Consider the following 23,250-nt stretch of genomic DNA (forward strand, 5'->3'; position numbering starts at 1 on the left):
TACACATCAATTCTTTTGCTGGTCTGGGATCTTAAACAATCTTTCCCTTCAGAAAATGTGTAGTTCCAAGAGCATTGGAATTAAAGGAGCCTGGTTTCCTTCAGATTTGGTTCTCTTTTTGATTGATATTAATATACAAGGTGTGAACCTTTCCCTTTATAGGAGCAGTTTATAGATTCTCTGCTTTATTCAATCAGCTGTGTTCAAGAAATGGTTGAATTTCCCAGTCCTTAATTGCTTTGTTAGATCTAAGGAAGAATGATCAACAGATTCAGAATTTTTGGAGGAGGAATAGAAGCAATGACATATAATCCCCAGGTATGCGTGCACAGATATGTGTATGCAGTGTGAATATGTATAAGTGCAAAGCCCTAGAAGTTATATTTCAGTATCCTTTTTGTGGGTTACTCCTGTATATTATTGCATCCTTGGTTAGGTATCCTTTAATAATATAGTTTTCAACATGTGTCTTATGTTAATAGAAATTGTGAAAGGACTGTGGAGCTTTTTTTTTTTCTTGTCTTTGTAGGATAATACGTTGGTCTACAGTTGAGACAATGGAGTCCATGCTGAATAAATTGAAGAGTACCGTTACAAAGGTAACGGCTGATGTCACCAGTGCAGTCATGGGAAATCCTGTTACCAGGGAATTTGATGTTGGCCGACATATTGCCAGTGGTGGTAATGGTCTTGCTTGGAAGATCTTTAATGGGACTAAAAAATCAACAAAGCAGGTGGGTTGTCAAGTAAAGATGTAAGTTTATAAGCATTCAATAACAGACTGATAAGTAGCAGTTGGTAGGTGGCTTTTAAAAGCAAAATCCAATGGGGTAGTCTAATGCTAAGGGTAAATAAAATGAAACAAAGAATTCAACGTTATTTATATGTAATGTTACATATAATATTTATATATAATGTATATAATTGTATATAAATTGTATATACTTTATATATAATGTAAAATAGGTGATAATTGCTTTAAGCCTTCAGTGGTGGAGAAAGAAGTGGTTCTGCATTCATAACATACAATTTGAGACCAAGACCAAGAATTAATCTGAGTTTAAAGTGATCTGACGAGAAGAAAGAATTTTTTTTTAACGTGGATCAGTTCCCCAATTTGTTTTATCTTGCGGGTTTTTTTTGGCAGCAGTACTGGCATTTTACAGTTTAAAATAATCATGAAGTTTGCCATCATTTGCTCTCAGGGAAAAAAGACTACTTTTTTGCTCAGCTGCTGTACAGAAATTGAGGGGTTAGAAATGTTAAGTCATGAGATAGAGTAACAGGAAGGCATGGGATAGAGGAGGCGGCTGTGGAGGAAGTGAGTTGTGCCTTCCCTGTGCTGCTTTCAGATCATTATTGTTCCCTTTTAGTTTCTTTAAAGTATTAGGGTTTAGAGCACTAGCATATAAACTTTTGACTCACTGGAAGTCACGTGTGTAAATGAAAGTGGGATTGTGACTTTGGAAGAAGGTTTGCCAGAAACTGAGTTTAAGAACTGTTATTATAGACAATTATTTTGTTGTACTGGAGAAATGTGAAAAGTCTTTTTTCGAACTTAGAAAGGAAATAGAATTCTCAACGAGTAAATAGAAGTGTTTGTACGTTATGGCATTCAGTTAAACTTGATGCTAAAGTGATGTGAGGTCAATTAGACAATGAATCAGCTGGCTAAAGATGTACCAAAAAGAAATGAACACAAAAGAATAACTTTGGAAAATATGTATACAATCTGTTAGATGGTAGGAAAATAAACTGTAGCAAATAGAGAAGAAATATACTATGCAGAATAAATAATCTGTGGAGAATGTGTGATCTGATTGTGACAGGATCAGAATAATGTTTAGCAGGTACTTTTGCTATATTCTCAAGCATCTGTCTAGCTGTTGCAGAACTCTATACATCTAGTATTAACTGAATTTACCCAGCATACCAATTGGGGTGGGTTTTTTTTGGTCTTATTCAACTGTAAAAGGAATTATAACAGTGAATAGTCTGCGCCCGGTAAGCGTTTGACCTGTAGCAGGTGTAGCTTTAAGGTCTGGAGCATTGTAGCTAGTTTCTTTCATTGCCTGATTGACAGAGTGTATGTAACTTGGTTCCTGTTAATCATGTTCTTCAAGCTTTGAATGAGTGTTCTGACCACTGATTTTGCAGAGTTTTAGATCAGGTGTTACCACATGTGATTCTGCAGTGTCTCTGTAAATCCTGACTAACATCTGTACATTTGTGTGCCATCATTAGTCATTAAAAACACAGCAGCAGTTGTACTGCAAGGAATTTTAGATGGCTGCTGATTTCACATGCAATTACCATTCATTATTCATACAGTAGTTAGGTAACATCATGTCAACATTCAGGTTGACATTGCAAAATAAAACTATGCAGCAATACAAACAGTTTATGTTGCGTTGTATTGCAATATATCTGTTCTTTAACATTATTTCTTTTGCATGTACATTTTGAATGTTGGCTGGGCAATACGGAACTGACTGGCTGTCATTTTCCAAGTGGTAGCAGTCACTTGTGAAGTGATGCGCATATTGGCTATATTGCAAGTGTGTATATCTAATTTGAAGCTACATGCACTTAGCTTTTTTACAGTAACGTGTATTGTAATCAGACAAGCAGGATTCAAGGGCTTAATTGCAATATTGTCACTTTACAACAACACAAGTAATAATTTAAGTCATTGTAGCCAGATAAAACAGCTACATTTGGAGTTTTAGCATTACAGCAGTAGAGCTGATCAGAAGTTTTTGTTCTCAGGACAAATCAAAGTCAGCAGTCTTACAGAAGCTGGGCAGTTGAATTTAAGATTCAAATATGGATTCATTTGGTTCTTATTTTAAGTCAGTGGACAGTTAAAAACATTCCATCTCTGGTAACAGTAGATATGTATGATTTTATTCCTCTTTCCAGAATTCTGCCTGGTTCCTGCCTTGCTGTTTTTTCTGGATTTCTGAATCTTTATGTTTTTGTTCTTTTTTTTTTTTTTTTTTAATGTGTCTTATCTTTTCTTTCTTACTTTGTAGATGATTGAATAACAACGTAACAGAACATGAGGAAATTACTTACTGTGTGCATGTTTGTCTGGTGCTATTTGTTTGAAAGATTTATGAGTCTTTTTGATTATATGTGTATACGTGAAGTAACATATTGCTAATTTTACAGTGTGTATTTCTGCTCATCTTGGATTATTTAACTTAGTCTATATGCACTTATATTTTTTTCTGGCATAATATGGCACTTGTCCTTTTTTCTGCTTGGAAAGTGTGATGATCATAAAGAAATAGATAGGGTAAGGTCACTTAATGTTCTCGTTGGCAACTCAGTAATAAAAACTAGCGGAATTAAGGAGGTAATGGTTTTGACTTCAAGACTATTCTAATTGTATTTAACTTTTAGTGTGGTAGTACTAAATATATTAACGGTGGATAAGTCAGCTTTCTGTTGTTTTGGCTGTGCACACAGTAGCTTTGAAATGAAAGCTTCCTACTATTCAAACTTTAAAGTCTAATTATTTTTAAAACTGAAATAATTGTATTGTATACCTTATGACTGAAACAAACTGATGGGAAAGTAGGGTTATAAAAAAACATTGGCAAGCTTCTAAAAATAACCCCCCAAAAGCTGGAGGGAAATCTTTTTTTTGGCAAAAGACCAGAGTAATACTGGAATGCTTTCCAATATTTTAGTTGAGAGACTATTTTGCTTTGCACAGTGGGAGGTTTTGGTAAAACATCATGTGTTTGCATATTGAGTTACATTTGATTATTCATTTAAAAAATGTGTGAGTGCATATGGGTAAAATAGATAACAAAAATGAAACGGAAAACAAATGTAAAGTTTCTAAAATCAAGCACTCTGACTGCTACCTTAAAAATTTCTTTGCTTTTATGTTTATGACTTGATTACATTTAATTTTTTTCCACGAGAGTGCTACACCATTCATTTCACAAGATAGATGGTGAACTGTAATTATTAAATATTTTGTGTTGTTGTGTTTGTTTTTTTTTCTTCCTTGTTGTTCTGTGCTTAGTCTCTGGCATTATTACTCCACACTATTCAAAGTGTCATTGAAAACAGAAGGATTTGAGTTTCTGTAGCATTCATCACTATAGTGCTTGAATGTTTTACGGGTATTGCTGACAAGTGTTCTCAGTATGCAGTGAGATGAATAGGAAGAGGTATTGCTATTCCATTATCATTACATTTCCACAGCTTTTAGAGTTGTTAATTTAGAAATACTTTATTTTTTGACACACAAACTCAGTGTATTTCTGAATTCTTACCTTCCTCTTAGGGGCAGAACAGAAAGCATGACATGCCTTGGTTGCCTGGTTGCCTTTTTCCGGTTAGGGAGAATTATTTTTCTCTCTCTCTTTCCCCTTTCCCCCTGTTGTGGTTGTTTTTTTGTTTGTTTTTTTTTTTTTTTTTTCTTTTTAGCAGTTGCATTGGCTAAGATAGGACTGGGATTTTTGCAGTCTGTTTGGTTTATAAGGTTTTTACGTGGGTAAATAAGGACAAGTGTCAGTGTGTGTTTCAAACTGGCATGTGTTTCATAAGGAATGCAGGATTGCAAATGGACTTGGAGGATGTGGTGGCTCGACCCCGACCAGCAACCAAGCACCCACACAGCTGCTCATTCACTTCCAAACCCCCAGCAGGATCGGGGCAGAAAATAGGAAGAAAAGCAAGAGAACTCCTAGGTCAAGATCCAGACAGTTTAATAGGTGAAGGAAGGTGGTGGTGGTGGGGTGGGGAGGGGAAACAAACAAAGCAAAGGAATTTGCTCACCATGTCCCACAGGTAGACTGATGCTCAAGCTAGTCTCCCAACAACAGCTACCTTGGAAGGCAAACCCTTCCTTCTTCCTCTACCCTAGTCTTTGCCACTGAGCATGATGTTATATGACATGGAATAGCCCTCTGGCCAGTTCAGGTTGGCTGTCTTGGCCATGTCCTGGCCCAATATCCTGCCTACCCACAGCCTATTCACTGCGGTGGTAGAGTGGGAAAAAGAAAACCTTGACCCTGTGCAAGGAGGACTGTTCAGCAACAGCCAAACAGTGTGTTATCAACACTGTTTTTACCACAAATCTAAAACACAGCAGCATATGGAATATTATTAAGAAAGTTAACTCCATCTCAGCCAGACACAGTACAAAGGAGAACTACACAAAGAAGCTGGGAAAAGGAAATTGGGGCATTTATTGATTAAAACTACAAGGATAAAAAAACCTTTATGAAGGGGTATGTTAGTGAATACTAGGTTTTTGGGGTAGTGGTCAACAGGATTCCCCTGAAATACACAAGCACAGTGAAAGTGAACTTATTTACACTTTTCTGTTCAGTGTCTGAAAGCGTTCTAGATGGGTTAATATGATTATAGTCCAGTTAAACCATGTCCTGTGTTTTGCATGTTGTGGACAATGATTACTCCTGTTTGGACAGGTGACATGTATTTCCTTGGCAATAGCATTGTAGAAATAAAACACTCATCTTTTCAGTGTTTGTTCATGTTAAAAATTCTAAATTCTTGGCAGTAACAACAGGTATTTTCTTAAAGGTCTTCATCCTCGCAAGTATTTATATGGTACACATCATAACATACAGCTGTCTCAATGTCATCACTGAACTTTACCTAACACCACTTTGAAGTAAAGCACTTCACTTGGCTTAAACATGTGGGAGGTGAGACAGAAGGTGTGGACTGTCTCAGGTTTGTGTACAGAACCGAGATTTAAACTTAGCATTGTGTCCCGTCTAGTCCCCTACATGCTTGTCCATACTTCCTAAACCAGGTAGTAGCGTTACTGGTATACAGTATTGAGACAAGAGCATGTTGAGCAAGGTGTGTTTACTTCCTATCACATTATGAATGAAAAATTGTGTCATTAAAGATAAGGGTGGTTTTGTCTCTATTTTTCCACTTTCTTTGTGGAGAGCAGTCGTGGTTTTTTTTAATATATTTTAGTCTTTTTGTGTTAAATTTATTTTTGTATCACAAAGTTGGAATTACAATACAACTGAAGAATTAAGTAACGAGTAGTCATCTGCAGGAGGAAGCTATGCTTCCTTCAAACCTATGAAATGAAAAAAAAACGAAGTGGAAGCTCCCCTAGAGTGTTTCTGTGGAAAGATGTAGTAACTATGTAAAGCCTTTGCAGGTTTTCATCTCAGTAAGTTTCTGTGAGAGTAATTACAGGAAATGAAATGTCTATCAGCTACAGTCAGTAGCCCTCCTTTTTGGGATTGAGTATCAGTTCTTTTAAAACAGAAAAGGGAAAACAGAAATAATGTGTTCATAGTCAAAATTTGACAGGGTTATTTGGTTCACACAGCATAAAACCATGAACGCTTTTGAATGTTTCCAAGCATCCTATATGGTTTCAGTAATTTTTGTGCATTGCGTGTGTGTTCTGTGGCCCATGACTCAGCTATCTCTTCATTTTTCTGTGAAGTAATATCTGGTGACTTATGGAGGTTAAGATATTAAATTATTGATATGGCATTCTGCATATAAAAATAAATGTTGATTATGGAATTGAATTTCAGAATGGCATATTTTGAATTATTAATATCAGAACATTTAACATTTTAGTGTCCGTGAGCAGACAGAGAAGGCTGTTTGCTTTCTTCTTGTATCAGATCTGTTATATGAAAATAAAGGTATTGAAAGGAAATTGTCGGCTCAAATTATTTTGATTCTCGACACTCCGCAGTGACTAAGTGTACAAAATCAATGTGGTAGCAGTCATTTTCATATGTAGAATACTACAATTTCAAATACATACTTGTATGCGAGCAGGTTTTGGATATGTAGAAGTTATGTCAAATTTCACACAAACTATGCAGGATTGCAACAAGCACCAACAGAACTTACTTATAGCCATATTAAAATATTCAAAACATAGTTGATGTTCCATTTATTTAAGTATTCACTTTCTGATCATTTTGATTTGTCATTTAACAGAAATGCTGTATGACTTTGAAATTTTGTTATTGGTCACATACTGCTCAATACATTCACACTTTGTACTGGAAAATGTGTATTTTTTAGTGGGTTTAGTCTATGTTTTCCATCCCCTGTCACTGGTTCTTCCCTGCCTTGTGTCAATGTTAATGTTTGATCCGTCACACTTAAGAGTTGGAGCAGGGAACTGGTAGGAAGAGAAGGAGGAAGTGTACTTAGTTGAGTTGGTTATAGACCTTCACCTGCTAATGGCTTAATGAAATAGGTACCAGCTAAAAATTATAAACCAACTTTTTGTGTATTGGACTGAATTTCTTTCTTTATATAGCCTATTTCTGGAAGTCTTTTTTTTTTTTTTTTTTTTTTTTAAGAAAATCAATTACTGTTCCTTTGAGATTTTAATTAGAATAATGGTTATAAAATGTGCACTTACAAGAGCATAGACTTCCTCTTGGGACTGAAAACTGTGTTTTCCTATTATTTTCTATGGGTTTCTAAGCTTTATTATTATTTACAATGCTGTTGCGGGAGTATAAGAAAGTCTCTCTGTTTCATGGCAAAGTTTTGAATTAATTTTTTTCTTCAATTGATTTATTTCTCTTTACTGGCTTCCAAGGTGGTGATGTAATCTAATTTTTTGTTTCACATCCACCTCTAATTTCAAAGTTTCTTATAAATGTCTTACTTTTCTCCCACTCCATTTGCAGAGGTTGGTTGGAAGAACTATTTTCTCTGTTTTTAACATCTACCGCCTCTCTGGGACTTCTTTTTACACATGTTTAAGCATTAAAAAAATTTCTTAATGATTTATCATGTGAATGGTCTTATCAGATTAATTGATTACTGTGACTATAAATTATCTTTCATGAGTGTCTAGTTTAATATAGATTGTACTGGTTTGGAGCAGAATGCTGAAACAGGGTTGGATTTAATAAAACACTACTTGATATATTTAATGTCAAATGAATACATATATGCTCAGAATATTTTAGTTGTTCATAGTTGATGTAAAAGCTTTCATCTACTTAAAATCAAGCTGATTTCTGTCCTGCGGATCTGCTGCTTTGTCACTGTGTGGCCAGTGGTTATAGTTCACATATTACTGTTTGCAAGCTAAGGAGTAGTAGTACTTTAACACTTAAAATGTATATTCTAGAGGTTATATACAGTAAACTATGTGATTATGACTGGGACAAAGTATAGGACAATGTGTATATATACATATACATTGAAATGCTTATTGCATTGGTGGGATTGTACTGTTGATTCAAAAAATCTGTGTGTGTGTGTATGTAATTGTGTATAGGCTTGTTTTTTGGATGTGTTATATACCAAGTGTATTTTGTTGCTTATTTCTAGGAAGTGGCTGTTTTTGTCTTTGATAAGAAGCTAATAGACAAGTATCAAAAATTTGAAAAGGATCAGATTATTGATTCTTTAAAACGAGGTGTTCAACAGCTAACCAGGCTTCGACACCCTCGACTACTAACAGTTCAACATCCATTGGAGGAATCCAGGTAAGCTGTAGTAAAGTTGAGAACAGACTTTCTTAGTCATTGTTTTGTTATTGAACGTAAAATATCTGGAACATTCAACACATGCGTCTGATGAGATTCAAGTTGACTGTATTTACTTATGTGAGACTAGTATTCGCCCCACCCTCAGGTGTTTTGGTTTTTTTTTTTGCCCCAAGCCATAGGATGCATTTCTGGTGTGAATCTAATGCATTTAATTAATAATCATTTGCATGATTGTAGTACATTTGCAGCTATAAGGCTGCACATGACCCTTAGACCATGAAAATTTTGTACTTCAATTAACTTTGCTTTTATAGAACTCTCTTAAAAATTGTTTTCTTTTAAAAGGTTGTTCATATGTTTGTTCCATTTATGAGATGTATGTGCTTAGTGCATGTGAGATTGGAGATTTTTGGTATGTGTGTTGTGGCCACATATGTGTTTAAAAGGTCCTCAAATGCCAATCGAGGGAGACAAAATTCAGTGTATTTTGGTAGTGGTAATTTGATTTATATAGGGTTGGTCACTAGGCACAATAATGGATTAGTCTTACAGATTTATTGTTCAACTGTAGTGATAACAGCACACTAAAATCTAACAAATAAAATAAAGGTTTCATGTTAAAATAGAAAGCTGATCCTGATCCTACTGAGTAAGATCTTGAAGGTTTTAGAGTTTTTTTCCCAAAGTAGTTTTTTCTAAATGGTAGTCTAATAAAAATTCATGTACCTTACTTTTCAAACTTCTATGTTTTTGATTCTGTCTGTTAACCTACATTTTTCCAAATGTACTGGCTTCTAGGAGCTGATAATACTGTAGGAGTGCTTCTTCATCTTTGTGATGCCTGCTTTGGGAAAGATCTCTTTGATTAAATGACACTTGCATATTCATATATGTCTTTCCTCTAGTACTAAACACGCTTCATGTTAACAAGGGCTTGAAGCTGTCATTGACCCTATGGTTCGGTATGCCCCTGACAAAAGTCTAAGGAAGATTAATTAGGTAATTGAAGGCAGTTCTCAGTACTCTACAACAGTAAATATACTATTAGACGCCAAAGGGTCTAGGGTCATCTCTGTTGTAGTGTATGCAGGTGAATCCGAGACTATACCCCAGGCTTCTTCCTAAAATCGTCACAGTATTTCATACAATCATAGAATCGTCTAGGTTGGAAGGGACCTTTAAGATCATCGAGTCCAACCATCATCCTAACACTGCCAAAACCACTACTAAACTGTGTCCCTAAGCACTACATCTATGTGTCTTTTAAATACCTCCAGAGGGGTGGTGATTCCACCACTTCCTTGGGCAGCCAGTTACAATGTTTGATAACCCTTTCAGGGAAGAAAATGTCAATTGACTCGGTAACTGCACCTGTAATTATTTTTTCCCTGAACTCTGCACTTCAGAAAAAGGTTAAGATTCATACCTTGGAATGTTAAGAAAGCTTTGATGTTCTTCCTGTGGAGAATTTAAGCATTTTGAGTAAAATTTACAGTGTAGTTACGTTAAAGTTCTCATTCATGAGTTTTTAGTAATGCCCTATGCTTTGCTCCAATTGTTCTTCTTTCCATACTTGGCACACTCAGCTACTGGTAGAAACAGCCGTAGCACAAAACCTGTCCAGTTGCTTGCTGTGCCAGAAACTGATGTAACGGGTTTTAATAGGGGTTTGTAAAAGAAAAGTTTGCTTGGAATATTTGTGTGTGTTACCTTGTGCAGGCATGCTGTAAGATTTCTTTAGAATTGCAGGTCTTTCCGGAGTGCTTATTCTTGAAGAAATCTGTGATGGGCTCCTTCTGGCTAGACTGTACCTCATCTTTTATTTTTTTTGTGTCTCCAAAGTAACATGCAGTTGTGTTGAACTGTTGCAAGTCACTCTTTATTCCTCCTTCGTGGGGCAAAGGGATGCTTGGTGTACCTGCACAGCTGAAGTAGATGTAGAAAGAAGGGCCATACTTTTCAGACCCTAGTGTGTAGGTAGCTTTCCCACTCTTAATAGAATGTTTCTACTCCAAATTATTGGTATTCAACATAGTTACAGGTAATACAAATATATATATTATAATTTATACATTTTCACATGCATTTACATAATGAAAAACTCTATAGTAAATAGTATAAGAAATGCAATATGCTTACTTAAAACTGGTGTTGAATTTCAGTAATGCACAGATGAGCAATATTATTATATATTTAACTTGTTATTGGAGAAAAGGATAAAAAAGACAAATTGTAAGTTTACTCATAATGTCATTGCTACCCATTAAAAACAGTAGTAGTATGAAGAGTCCCAGATACTTAATTTACTAGACATTCTGTCTATTGCAGTTTTTCGCAAAGCGTATGCGTTTTTGGCCATCGCTTTAACTTTTAACTTTTTTTCTTATGTTCATTTTGATATTATTCAGGGAACTGTTAAAGAAGCTGCACTGTATGGCAGACATCAGCTTCTGCAATATTCAGTTGCTTTAATTAGATTTGCCCCATCCTTCCGTTACTCTGGTTTGGGTCCTTATTTAATAAGCTCATAAAGTAAAAAATAAACAGCCGTCTTTTCATTCCCTCAAAACAAGAGCAATCAGAGAGTTTATGTTATGAAAATCAATGAATAACTATTCCCTAGATATTTTCTATCATCTGTGCCTTAACTGTAACTAAATGTATAAGCTCTGTGGTAAAGTTGGAGTTAGATTGAAAATGAAGGACTTTGTCTTTCCGTGCTCTGATTCTTCCTTGTGATTACTGCAGAAATGAGTTTTATAGCCCTAGTTGTGTTAATAGAAATAGGAAAGGGATGGCATTAACAGAATGGTAGGGAGGAAACCAAGCAAAGAAGTTCTGTCAGGTTGGCTGACAGGATTCAACGTATTTGAATATTCAGTTGTTTTTCTTTCAGAAAGGCAATAGATAAAGCTCAAGCAGAACTAAAATCTGGATGAGTAATGAGAGGTTTGCATGTTTCATCAGCCTGATTTTACTTCAAAGAGCAAGCTTGTTAATTACTGAGATACATAAAAACAATGTGGTAGATTCATGCTGAGGTGTTGTGTCTTCTGGGATATTTTTATGGAATGAACAAAAAGTTAGGCATATGTCTTCTTGCCTATAACTTTATATTCAAAAATATATCTTCATCTACATAAAGATATAAGGATAACTTTACATATATAAAGATTTATATATAATATACCCAAACCATTCTATGATTACTATTACTCAGTTTTTGGTGTTAATACTGATACAGTATTTAGTGTTCTCACGAATTACTCATCCTTAAACCAGGCATGTGGGCTATCAAATACGTAATGCTTTCTCCAAAAAAATTTTGAAACAGTTAGGAAGTGAGGTGCAACGACTGTTCAGGGCCTCCAGGACCGTACAGACCAGTATGAAGAATGTGGATGTAAAGAATGACTCTGTCTCTGTTACGTGAAGTTTGTTAAACTGAGACATACATTATTTTCAGGACTTCAAAATTTGGATTTTTGAAGCATAGTGTTACAACGAGTCCACTTTATGTGCGGAAGTTTGCTTCATCTGTGCTTTTCAAACACTGCTAACATAAAAATGCATAAACAAGACCTGTATTTTTTCTTGAAGAAAACAATAGAAAAAATAATTTAGAAAACAGTCACTTCATGTGCAAACTGCAGTTCATACAACAAGCGTATTTGTGTTTGGCCCTCATGTTTTCTGTTCATTTGCAAAGTAAAAGAATATTCAGGTGCTACCTTACATTTTATTAATTTAGTTTCTGACCATTGTCTGACCACATTAAGTATTGGTTCAGTCAGGGATGTGTCAGTTTTAGGCACAGCTTAAAAGCCTGATTTTACAAGTTTTAATAGTGAGAATGATTTGTTTGATTTTCCTGGATCAGGACAAGAAAAGCATTGTTTTGTTAGAACTTTTTATGAAGCATTGCATGCATCATTAGTGATGTATGTGAATGTTAGAGAATAAAATAACTTAAGCTGATTTTTATATTCTAATAATTTTTGAATACTTCAGATACTTACATATTTCTCTCTAGTATAATATTACTTAGAAGGATTCAAAACCTGAAATATAACGTGTTTAGGTAGCACCAAGTGATCTGGTAACGTATAATGTGATGTTTGTACGGCTTTTTATTTGCCGTCAAGAGATTTGTTACATTTATTTACATTTGGTTTTATGTATTTCCTCTGTAGGGATTGCTTGGCATTTTGTACAGAACCAGTCTGTGCAAGTTTAGCTAATGTTCTTGGCAACTGGGACAACCTACCTTCTCCTTTACCATCTGACATTAAAGAATACAAACTTTATGATGTGGAAACCAAATATGGTTTGCTTCAGGTATGACACAGATTGTCCTTACAATTTTCTTGTGCTTTTAGTATTAATGATTGTTTTATAAAGTTTGTAAACTGCCAAAGTTTGTCTGCCTGTAGTAAATCAAATAACCGGGAAGAGATGGGTGATAGTGCCCTGTTCATTGTAAGTATAAGAGAGGATGAACACTGGAGGCTCTAAGTTGCTACTCTTTTTGCTTATTCTGACATGGAAAATGCAAAATCAAATAAATTTTTATTTTCTGTATAAATGTCTGTGCTAGAGTTGTCTCTCCCATACGTGAATCTTTTCTTTACCTTCTTGTGGAGGAACAGTAGCTCCCAGGTTTATTTGGTGAATATGTTGATCAACTTTGAAAATAATTTTTGTTATTATACTGTGAGTTAATCGGCACTAGTAATCTCATCTGCTGATTACCCATCCATGTTTAATTTCCTTCATGCATAATTTTTAAGACGTAGCCTAAAATAGTGGTGAAAAATGGTTTCTTAGTTAACTTACCAATTTAACTGTGACCACAGGATCAGAGTTTTTATGAACATCTTACAGGATATTTGGGGAAATACTTAACCTGGAATAATAATCTTTTATTAACAGGTTTCTGAAGGCTTGTCATTCTTGCATAGCAGTGTGAAAATGGTCCATGGAAATATTACTCCTGAAAATATAATTTTGAATAAGAGTGGAGCATGGAAAATTATGGGCTTTGATTTTTGTATCCAGTCAACAAATCCATCTGAACAGGAGGTAATAGGTCTTTATATTCATCATCATTATATTTTGAATTCAGATCTTTTTCTGAAACCAGTTTCATGACCTTGCATTTCAATGCAGAATCTGTTATTTAATATTCACCTCTATATTTTGTTGGCAGGAAGTTTGAACTTATGGCACAGGTCTGGATTGAAGTGCTGCCTTTGGTCATCACAGAAAAAGAGTCTGAGTTGGCTCAGTGGAGTCAAAATAGACTAGTGATGGTTTCAGATAGAGGCTAAAGCCTGTGCCACTTCTGCTCAGCTGCATGTTGGACATGCAAAGCTACTTAATTTAGTCTGTTGCATCCACTCAGTGCCTGGTTGCTGCCTCCCAAAATGAATTCCAATCATAGCTCATGTTTCTCTCTTACAGCAGTGCTCCGATTTTATGTTACGCTTCCCAACTCTAGTCTTCAAACTTAACTGCATCAGCTAGTCACTCTAAGCAACAGACACAGGTTCTTAACAGTTTTGCCTTATTTTGTTTCATTCATAATTGAATTTGAAATTTGAGTGGATTAATTTTTTTGCTGCTTGAGTTTCTTATTTAAAATGCTCTGTGAAAATCCCTAAGAAATGTACTGTCTTTTACTTCTCTTGCAGCCAAAGTTCCCTTGTAAGGAATGGGATCCAAACTTGCCATCCTTGTGTCTTCCAAATCCTGAATATCTGGCACCAGAATATATTCTCTCCGTGAGCTGTGAGACAGCCAGTGATATGTACTCTCTAGGAGCTGTTATGTATGCAGTGTTTAATAAAGGGAAACCGATTTTTGAGGTCAACAAGCAGGATATTTATAAAAGCTTTAGTAGACAGCTGGATCAGGTATTTGTTCTATTTGTAACTATTATTCATTGATTTTCATATTTGGAAAGTTACTGTTTTAAAATACGTTTAAATATTTAGAACACAATACCAGTGCTCCAACATAAACAATCTGATAATGGTATCTTACCTTGCTTGCTATCTTTATGACAAGAAAAAAGAATCCTAGCAACATACAGGAAATAAAAATGTGTAGAGAAAGTTGCGTGTACCAACTTTATAAAGCACAAATTTAATTTTTCACCTGATTTCTCTGTAAACCTGTTGAATGCTGGTCTTGTGGAATAAGTATTTTACCTGTTGGGGTGAACAGTGTGAAACACAAGGCAGTGAATGACTTATGGAGGACCACGGAAGATGGCTGAGGTTAGAGTGATTTGGTCACTTGACATGGCAATTGGTATCTACTTAGCTGTCAGCTATTTCACATTCTTTGTGGACTATGAATATTAACAGAAGACAGTTACTTGGATCAGCTGACATAACGTATGTTCATATGCAAGTTTCCTTGTCATAACTGCTTTGGTGCCCATTGCCTTAGTTGTGTGTACTGTATTTTAATGTGTGTAGACAACACCTCGGATAATAACATGTACCTGTTTAAAAATACTGGGTTTGTGTTCTCTGATAACCTGAACACAATGAGAAGTTGGAAATAGGGAAGAGTGACCTGAAGCAGGTAGACTGTTGGGAGACAGCAAGAAGACTGTGAGGGATCAGAAGCAAATGGGTTACAAAAGGGGAGAAGGGAGGGATATCAAAGGTGTGGGTAGAGAAACCATCAAAAAGTCGAAGTACAGTCCTATTGTGTATTGGAAATAGTTATATGCAGGATTTTCTGACTTCATGGTGCATGTGCTTAAATTACTTACGCAGCTGAGCCGTTTAAGCTCCAGTACTCTTCAGAATATACCAGAGGAGGTGCGTGAACATGTAAAGCTACTCTTAAATGTAGCTCCAGCAGTCAGACCAGACGCAGATCAAATGACTAAGGTCAGTTCATGGAAAATACAGTAGCCACAGGAAAGAGGGGAAAATAGTGTTTGATTTGTAGAAACAATAGAGCTATCTTAAAGTGTTTTCCTGTTAATCATTTTAGTTGAAATGTTAAATATTTTTTAACTATTTTGGAAATAATGATGTTAGTTGATGCCAAAAGTTGTCCTTATGCTGACCTTTATTAATATGGAAGAAGTGGGTGCTAAAACAGAATTTAGAATAAACATTCAATGCAGCACTATTTTGTTGCTTTCCAATACAGTCGAATGTATTTTTTTATGCTATGTTTTTATGCAGTTCAGTCTTTAAAACTGTATTGGAAGGATTTTAAAGCCATAAAATGATAAAGGGCAGTAAATGTAAGGATTAACTTTTGGATTATGATTTTTGGTGTATTCTTAAATATGCAGAAGAATAGCTTAAAATATATATTCAGAGCTTACTTGCCATAATAAAGCAAAAATTAATTGCAAGTTGGATAATTTAAGTTTAAATTTGACAAACTCTTCCTCTGCTTTTCTATTTGAAAGTTGAACTTAAAAGCATGATTCTTCCTTTGTCTTATACCCTATTTTCTTGTATCTGATAGCCTTTCAAGTTCCTGCTTAGATTTGCTTAGCTAAACAATTTTCGTCTTTTCCTGTCATATAAAAAGATTGTATGTAGAGAGAGAAATCAATACCTTAACAGTTGGAAGAAGTAGTGAGTGAAGAAGGGCGGGGCAACAGGCAATGGTTTTGCCAACATATATGCAGAAAGATGGGAAGCGAGGAAATTGGCAAATATTACTTAGGTTTCAACTTGTCTGAAGGACTACAACAAACAAGTCTGTAAACGGTTGTAATAAGCAGTATGGTTTATAAAGATGTTAGGTCTCTTTTACCAGGTCTGCACTGCAGGCTGAATTGTAGGGTAGAGCTTTAGTTCAAAAAGCAGTCTGTTACGGCCCGCCTGACATGAGCTAACATGGAACTAGACATGGGCGAGTTTACCTTGCTAGTTTTAACTAGTTTGTGTTAACCTGTGTAGAATTCCACGATCACATACCTTCTGGAAGACAGAATTTAAGTCCATAGTGCAGACTAGCTTCAATTCTCTGCTGAAAGTTTCTTTTCTTCTGTATTGCCCTACTCCAATCTGTTTTTCTGATTCTTTTCTTCTTTATTGCCCTACTCTTACTAGCTTTTCTTTCTGCCTTACAGCAGAGCTTCTTTAAATGCTTTTACATCCTTTCTTTTTGCACATTTTTTTCAACTGAAAACAAGCTGAGAGACCATGCTTTGTCTTTAACTGTTGCAAGCCCATGAGTTTTGATATATCCCTCCCTAAAAATGAGAGCTAGCAGGAAGGAGGAGTCTTAGCCATGCAAGTTTTTGAATGCAGAACTTTTCATTCCAGTCTGTGTACATCTTGGATAGACACTGTTCCACTCTTTTCATTCATCTGCTAACTGAAAACTGACTATTGGGGGATGGATTTTTATATAAACAGTCTTGTTATCATCGTGCATTTTTATCAATCTAACAGTGAAGCAGCTCTATCAGTATTAATATTATATACCACAGCTATAGATGAAACACCCTGGTATTTAGTTGGTGCCATCTTTATAAGTCTTCTCTGTGTATATACATTGTTACACAATACTTAAAAAGGCCTCTGCCCTCTTTGCTGAAGTAATGCAAACATGGCAGAGCATGTGAGAAATTATACTGGACAGGATATACGAGTGGGTCCTCACATTGGAGAGAAATTTATATAATTACGCATTTATTGCATATACATACGTGTTGATTCATTATAAGTTTCCAGGGGTAGTAGCCAGATTTGGGTGGTGTAGTAGGTAATCCTTTGTTGTCATATTAACTAGCATAACTATTCTTAGGAGAACTTTTTAGCAAGGTTTTTACTTTTCATTCATTTTTTTGTAGACAAAACACTATTTCATCTACAATAAGTTAACTTAGATACACATAACATGCATGGGTTTCTTTAAAATGCTAAGAAAATTCTGTCTTAATAATGAACCTTTATCTGTGAATATTATACTATTTAGTATGTAAAAATGTACTTTTCTAATTGTTAGTTGCAGGCGTGTCATTGTAAAGGTTTACTGTAGTGCATTGAGAAGGTAAATAGGTGATAATGTTATGGAATCTTTGTAACAGTGTCAATGTTGTCTCCCTCCAGATCACAAGCTTTTAATCTTATTTTTAGATACCGTTCTTTGACGATGTAGGGGCAATGACGCTTCAGTATTTTGATTCATTATTTCAAAGAGACAACCTTCAGAAATCACAGTTTTTTAAAGGTCTACCAAAGGTTCTGCCAAAACTTCCTAAGGTATGTCTGCATGATGTCTTGAAATGGTGAGTTTAAAACTATGTGAACACCTGTTAATGTTCTGAATCTGGGAATGCAGGACTTGGTGTAGTGTTGTACCATAATAGACTGCCATGAGACTGTCAGAATAGAGTGGTGAGAAAGAAGGCGAGATTAGGAAATAATTGGTGTGGAAATACTCAGCTAGCAGTAATTCTTTAAACAGAAAATGGCAAATTGTGCTATCATTATGTGTAAGGAGCCATCATTTGTGTGTCCTCTTGCAGTTCATCCCACTTTGAAAGGGAGTTGTCTTTGCTCCACTTACAAGGCTTTCCCTTTGTTTGCAGATAGCTCTTTGAAGTCATCTTGCCACCTTTTCTTCCAATAAGATTGCTTCAAGTTTTTTTCATAGCGAGGCAGTACTTTAATGTTGAGTGATGCAAAACTTCTTCCCTCAACAGACGAAGAGCTCTCTTGTGCTCGCAGTGCCCAGAAACCTCAAAGGCAAATGTCTGTCATTACAAATTTCTTCTGTGTAGTGTTAGACACTATGTCTAGACTGACTCCTTATCCTTGCTCAGAGCTTCTCAATCATTGCATTAAACATCTTTATTTTTAATTCTGTTTTGAACTACACAGTGCAAAATTTGGACTTAATGTTTAATACATTCTTTTAAATTTAGTAATAATTTAATTTATTTAATTAATTAATAAATTAATAATTTAATTTAATAAATTCTTTTTAATTTAGTAACTTTTTTCTTTGATCAGAAATCATTGATGCTGAATGGAATTTGGAAAGAGATGGGATGTACTTTACCTGACTTTAGACAGCCACTGACTGACCTAATCATCTTCGGGCATTCATTTTTTTTCTCTCTTGAAAGTATATTTTATGAGGAAGTGCCCATGAACTGTGTATTTCTCTTTATTGACTTTAAAAGCATTTAGGGATGTCTAACTCTACAGGAGACATCCACAGTTTAAATACCTATTTTGTCAGCAGAATCCCATTTAGGGAATGTACCTGGAGTTTTACAGGGAGGTATAGTAGGATTATGTGTTTGTTCAGCGAGTGATGGGGTACTGAAAAACTGATTATTTTGAGGGGGGTGATGGGGTCTTTTTTAAGAAAGCATATAGAATAAGGTTTCCAAAATTCATGTATGTGACTGAAAGTCCTATTTTCTGTACAGTTAATTGCTTTTTGTTGACCTTTATAGTTGTTATAGTCTCCACTTATGTTTTGAGTGCAAATAGGGAAAAGTAAGCAAAGTAGCACAGTGTAAGTTAGCTGAAGTATACTGTGAAAATAAAGAGTTCAAAATTGAAAATTGTCAATCTGTTTTTTGTAAATATCAGGTTAATACAAAAGGTGTTGAGCTGGCACAATAGTAACTTACTGCAATGCAGTATAAAGTGATGCGTGCTTGTTTTTTTTCTTTCAGCGTGTTATAATTCAGCGAATTTTGCCTTGCTTGACTTCTGAATTTGTGAATCCTGACATGGTACCCTTTGTCTTACCTAACGTTCTCCTAATTGCTGAGGAATGCACCAAAGAAGAATATATCAGGCTCATTCTGCCTGATCTTGGTCCTGTTTTTAAGCAACAAGAACCTATCCAGGTATGTTAATGTTGTTCAGGTTACAATTTTTCTCTTTGGTGTTTTTTGCATGAAAAATGACTAATTTTTCTATTTCCCTTTTCCAGCTTCACACAGATTTCCCAGCCTGCTCTGTAATTGTCCAAGCAGTCAGTCTTGATTCATATGAAATAGATTTTTTCCAGGAAATTCACAAAACCTCTATTCCTGCTTTTTTAGATGGGTTTTGTGAGGGTATATTTGCATTCATAGATGAGATTGGATTAGCAAAAAAGGAAATATTTAGCTTACCACTCAATTCTTATTTTTGGTTGATTGTAGACAGTATATTTGTAAGCATTTTATTGCTTATCTAGCCAATCTGAGGAGGGTTGTACAGTACGATATATTGCACATATTCTACCAGTAGCTGAGTCTGTCTATTTTTTTCTTGTATTCAGATTGCTGACACTGGGATCATGGGGTGGAAAAGTTGTAACTTTGACACTTTCTTAAAAATGCTGTTTATTGATGATAATAAAATAGTGTTTATTTGAGGGCTGTGCACAAATTTGTGAAATTTGTTTCATTTTATTTGGCAAATATGTTGTGTAAGTAAAATACCCTTTTTTTTGTTGTTCACATGCATAAAAGTAGTAAGACATTATCATTACTGTAAAGGAACAAAACACTTGCATCCTTTTGTCAACACCACGTGCATGATGATTCCTGAGGCTTCTGCCACATTGTGCCTCCACAGATAAAAGGCAGTTATGCCTTCCTTCTAGCTCACCTTGTTTTACTGCTGGATGCTGTTATTTCTCTGCAGAGCACTTAAGGGGCAGGATAAACGTAGGAATGAACAAGTAGACCTTTTATTTCTGGGTTTTGGAAAACTGGATCAGAGAACTCTCATTATACTGGGGAGGGGGAAAAAGGCACAATTGTGTAACTGAGAATACCTCAGAAAATTTGAACTACTTAATGTTGTTTATTTTTGGTACCCTGGGGCTTTATGTTAGCTTTGTTGTTGTCTTGAAAAGACTGAACGTCTAACCAACCAAAAGCCAGTGAGCATCTTACTTGTGCCGTTTCATCCTAAGAGGTAACATTGTGTTTTGCTGCCTTTAACATCAGATTTTTGAGACAATCCTCACTGCAAAAAGTTTGTCTCAAAGTTATATCTGGAGCATAATGGGCACAAAAGCTGTTTTATTTCTTGAGAAATGAGGAAAGCAAAATACAGACTTGGGGTCAGCTCATAAAGAGCAAGCTTTGCAAAGTTTTTCTTTAGCTTTCTAGATACTGTATATTAAATTCTAATGTTGACATTTTTAATGCACACTAAGCACTAGATGGCTTATTCAACTCTTATTTCTGTGGTCTTTTTAGTACGGCAAAGTTTAAGTAATATAGGACAGGTTTTCAGAATTAATATACCAGGAATTCAGGAAAAGAAATACAAAGGTTCAGAGTGCCAGAGGGCAGAATTCCAGGTCTGACTGTTTTTGTACAAGACAAAAACGTCCAGGTCATGTGTTTGTAGGTCATGGATAGGGCGGATGGGGAAGGTGTCAGTGTTTCTTCCAAATGTTCTCCCAAGATGTTTTAGATTTGTATGAGGCCCGTAACTTGGCTTTTGTAGGGTACTTGAGTTAGGAAGTGAATGTATTGTAGTGAGGCTCCTGTAATTCAGTGTGAAGAAATTATTATCCAGTGTTCACTATGTCTTTGTATGAGGGAATCTATAATATGAAAATGGAATATTTAGTTAAACAAGAAATTGTTACCGTACTCTTGGAGTTAGCATGGAGTAACTGGTATGCTGCTAATTACCATCCTAGTTTACCCTGACATAGCTTCCCTGTGTAGACAAATCCTTAATTTATTTCTAGGGGAATCCACAGAGAGTCAGCATATGAAGTACTGTAAATTCATACTCTAATACAGTACACCAAAGTGTACCCTGACAAGTGCTGGGCTCTGTGTTAATGACTGAAGCACAGCTTTAGCATTATTGATTGGAGTGCAACTGCTGCTGCTTGCTTACTAGAGGGTGTGTTTGATTCTGTGACTGTGGCATCTTAGTTTCTACTTAAATAGGTAAAAAGTATCAAATATGATCTTAGAAAGCTAAAAATAAAAGGACTTAATTGGAGTTAAAGACAGGTAGAGAGGGAGATCAAAACTAATTGAGCTTTATTTTATCTTAGTTGAAAAGCATTGACAGCCAGTGGAAAATAGCTGAACTGCTTCTGTGAAATCTAAATGACTGTATAGTGCAATTTTTAATTTTAAAGCAGTCTGTTACAAGTTCAAACGTCTTGTTCTTATTTTAAAGAAAATTTCCTAGTTGTTAAATAACAGGTTAATTCATGTCCTTTTCAAATTTGCAAAAACAATCAAAATGATCCTTCTCCAAAATATATATTTAGCTAACATAGAAGCAGTCATGCCACAGTATTACAGGATTGGTAGAAAAGTGAGCAATGTTATGAGCAGATGGATGTTTCAAAAAGCCAATTTTAGGACAAATAAAAATTCTTTATTCAAGAATAATTAGCAAATCTAACTTTAAAACTGATCTGGTGCATCTCACCCTAATTCTCCCAAATCTGGGGATATTGCATCAGAATCAGCGTTCATGGAATGAATGAATGAGTCTCTTTGTGTGTGTATAGTTTACGTAATTATAAATATAGAATAAGAAAGCACACATTATCTGCAGTTCAAAAGAATTTCTTCCCCGTAAAGGAAGCAAATGAAAGGGGGAACTTGTATGTGGTTTTGGTACACTTGTTTTTCTACACTCTGATGCTTCTGTGTATTTGACATACAAGCACTGATTGCTGCATACTTTTAGACTTAAAAATTGAAATCTTTTCTTCCTATGAAATACCTGGCTTTCTATTATGAATGTGATACCATTCACCACAATTTATCCATCTAGTCTAACCTGTTTTCTAAAAGGAGTTTAGTTGTCAGTGTCACCTGTAGCAAGTTCTGTCACCTATGTGAGATGAGACATGAGTCTTATCAGTTACATAGCTCTCTGTATTGGAGACTGAGCCTGCATGAGTAATTTAGAATAGCAGCTAACTTTTATATGGCTGAGCCTTAGCAAGGTGAATCCCGCTATGTAAATGTGCTATTCTAGTGTTGCTTTTTAGTTTAATGTGATGTATTTTTTTGTTGTTTGAGATTTTTCATTTTATGATCTATAATTTCCATATGGAATAGAATAAAGCTGTTTTGTGTCCATATCGTAGCTGTAATATTCTTTTCGTTGTGTCCCTATTTTGATTCTAGATACAGAGGGAATGCAGCTTCTATGTGTGGAGTTGTGATCAAATGCTTTAAGGGCAGCATTTGAGCCATAGGTTTTTGAAAGGTCAGCTTTTTCGATATTGATGTGTGTATAAAGATTTTCTGTGGGTGGATTTTAACAAAAGACTGTGTTGTAAATAGAAACAAGAACTCCCTCCTTAGTCATTATGATTTATTTCAGGAGGATTACTCTAGAACACACATATTTTTGTTTGATTTGTATTTGCTGTTTTTAAAATGCAATAATATGTCAAAGTGTTTTTTGTCTTCCATGCCTTCAGGCAAGCAACATGGTAAGTGATCTCATTTACTGAGTTTCAAGAAAACTTCTGAAGTTTTTGTAATATGATACAACACACTTTAAATTGTAAGTATATGTTTCTGGAGTTAAAACTTTTGGCTTCTGAATTGTCCTTCTTTTAATAGATCTTGTTGATCTTTCTGCAAAAAATGGACTTGCTTCTAACCAAAACTCCACCAGATGAAATAAAGAACAGTGTTCTACCAATGGTTTATAGAGCCTTGGAAGCACCCTCAATTCAGATCCAGGTATAGTAATTGCAGCCTTTATTTAAAAGATTTTTTTCTCTCTTTTTCTTTAAGCTG

General features: G+C 35.3%; 1 protein-coding gene across 2 annotated transcripts in view; it reads left to right on the plus strand.

Moving 5' to 3' along the window:
- The first annotated feature begins 554 nt into the window (after positions 1–554).
- SCYL2 (SCY1 like pseudokinase 2) overlaps positions 555–23,250 on the plus strand; it is a 30,960-nt gene continuing 8,264 nt past the window's right edge. The window contains exons 1-10 of one of the 2 annotated variants that reach the window (XM_082498693.1): positions 555–734; positions 8,338–8,495; positions 12,692–12,836; positions 13,431–13,580; positions 14,192–14,413; positions 15,290–15,406; positions 17,627–17,752; positions 19,183–19,359; positions 22,926–22,937; positions 23,071–23,193. In XM_082498693.1, the coding sequence (XP_082354819.1) occupies positions 558–734; positions 8,338–8,495; positions 12,692–12,836; positions 13,431–13,580; positions 14,192–14,413; positions 15,290–15,406; positions 17,627–17,752; positions 19,183–19,359; positions 22,926–22,937; positions 23,071–23,193 (1,407 nt within the window). In that variant the 5' untranslated portion in view covers positions 555–557. The remainder of the gene's footprint in view (positions 735–8,337; positions 8,496–12,691; positions 12,837–13,430; positions 13,581–14,191; positions 14,414–15,289; positions 15,407–17,626; positions 17,753–19,182; positions 19,360–22,925; positions 22,938–23,070; positions 23,194–23,250) is intronic. The other variant, XM_082498692.1, reaches the window with a different exon arrangement.

This window comes from Vanellus vanellus (assembly GCF_965231255.1).
Source record: "Vanellus vanellus genome assembly, chromosome: 1".
In the NCBI taxonomy this organism is placed as follows: domain Eukaryota; kingdom Metazoa; phylum Chordata; class Aves; order Charadriiformes; family Charadriidae; genus Vanellus; species Vanellus vanellus.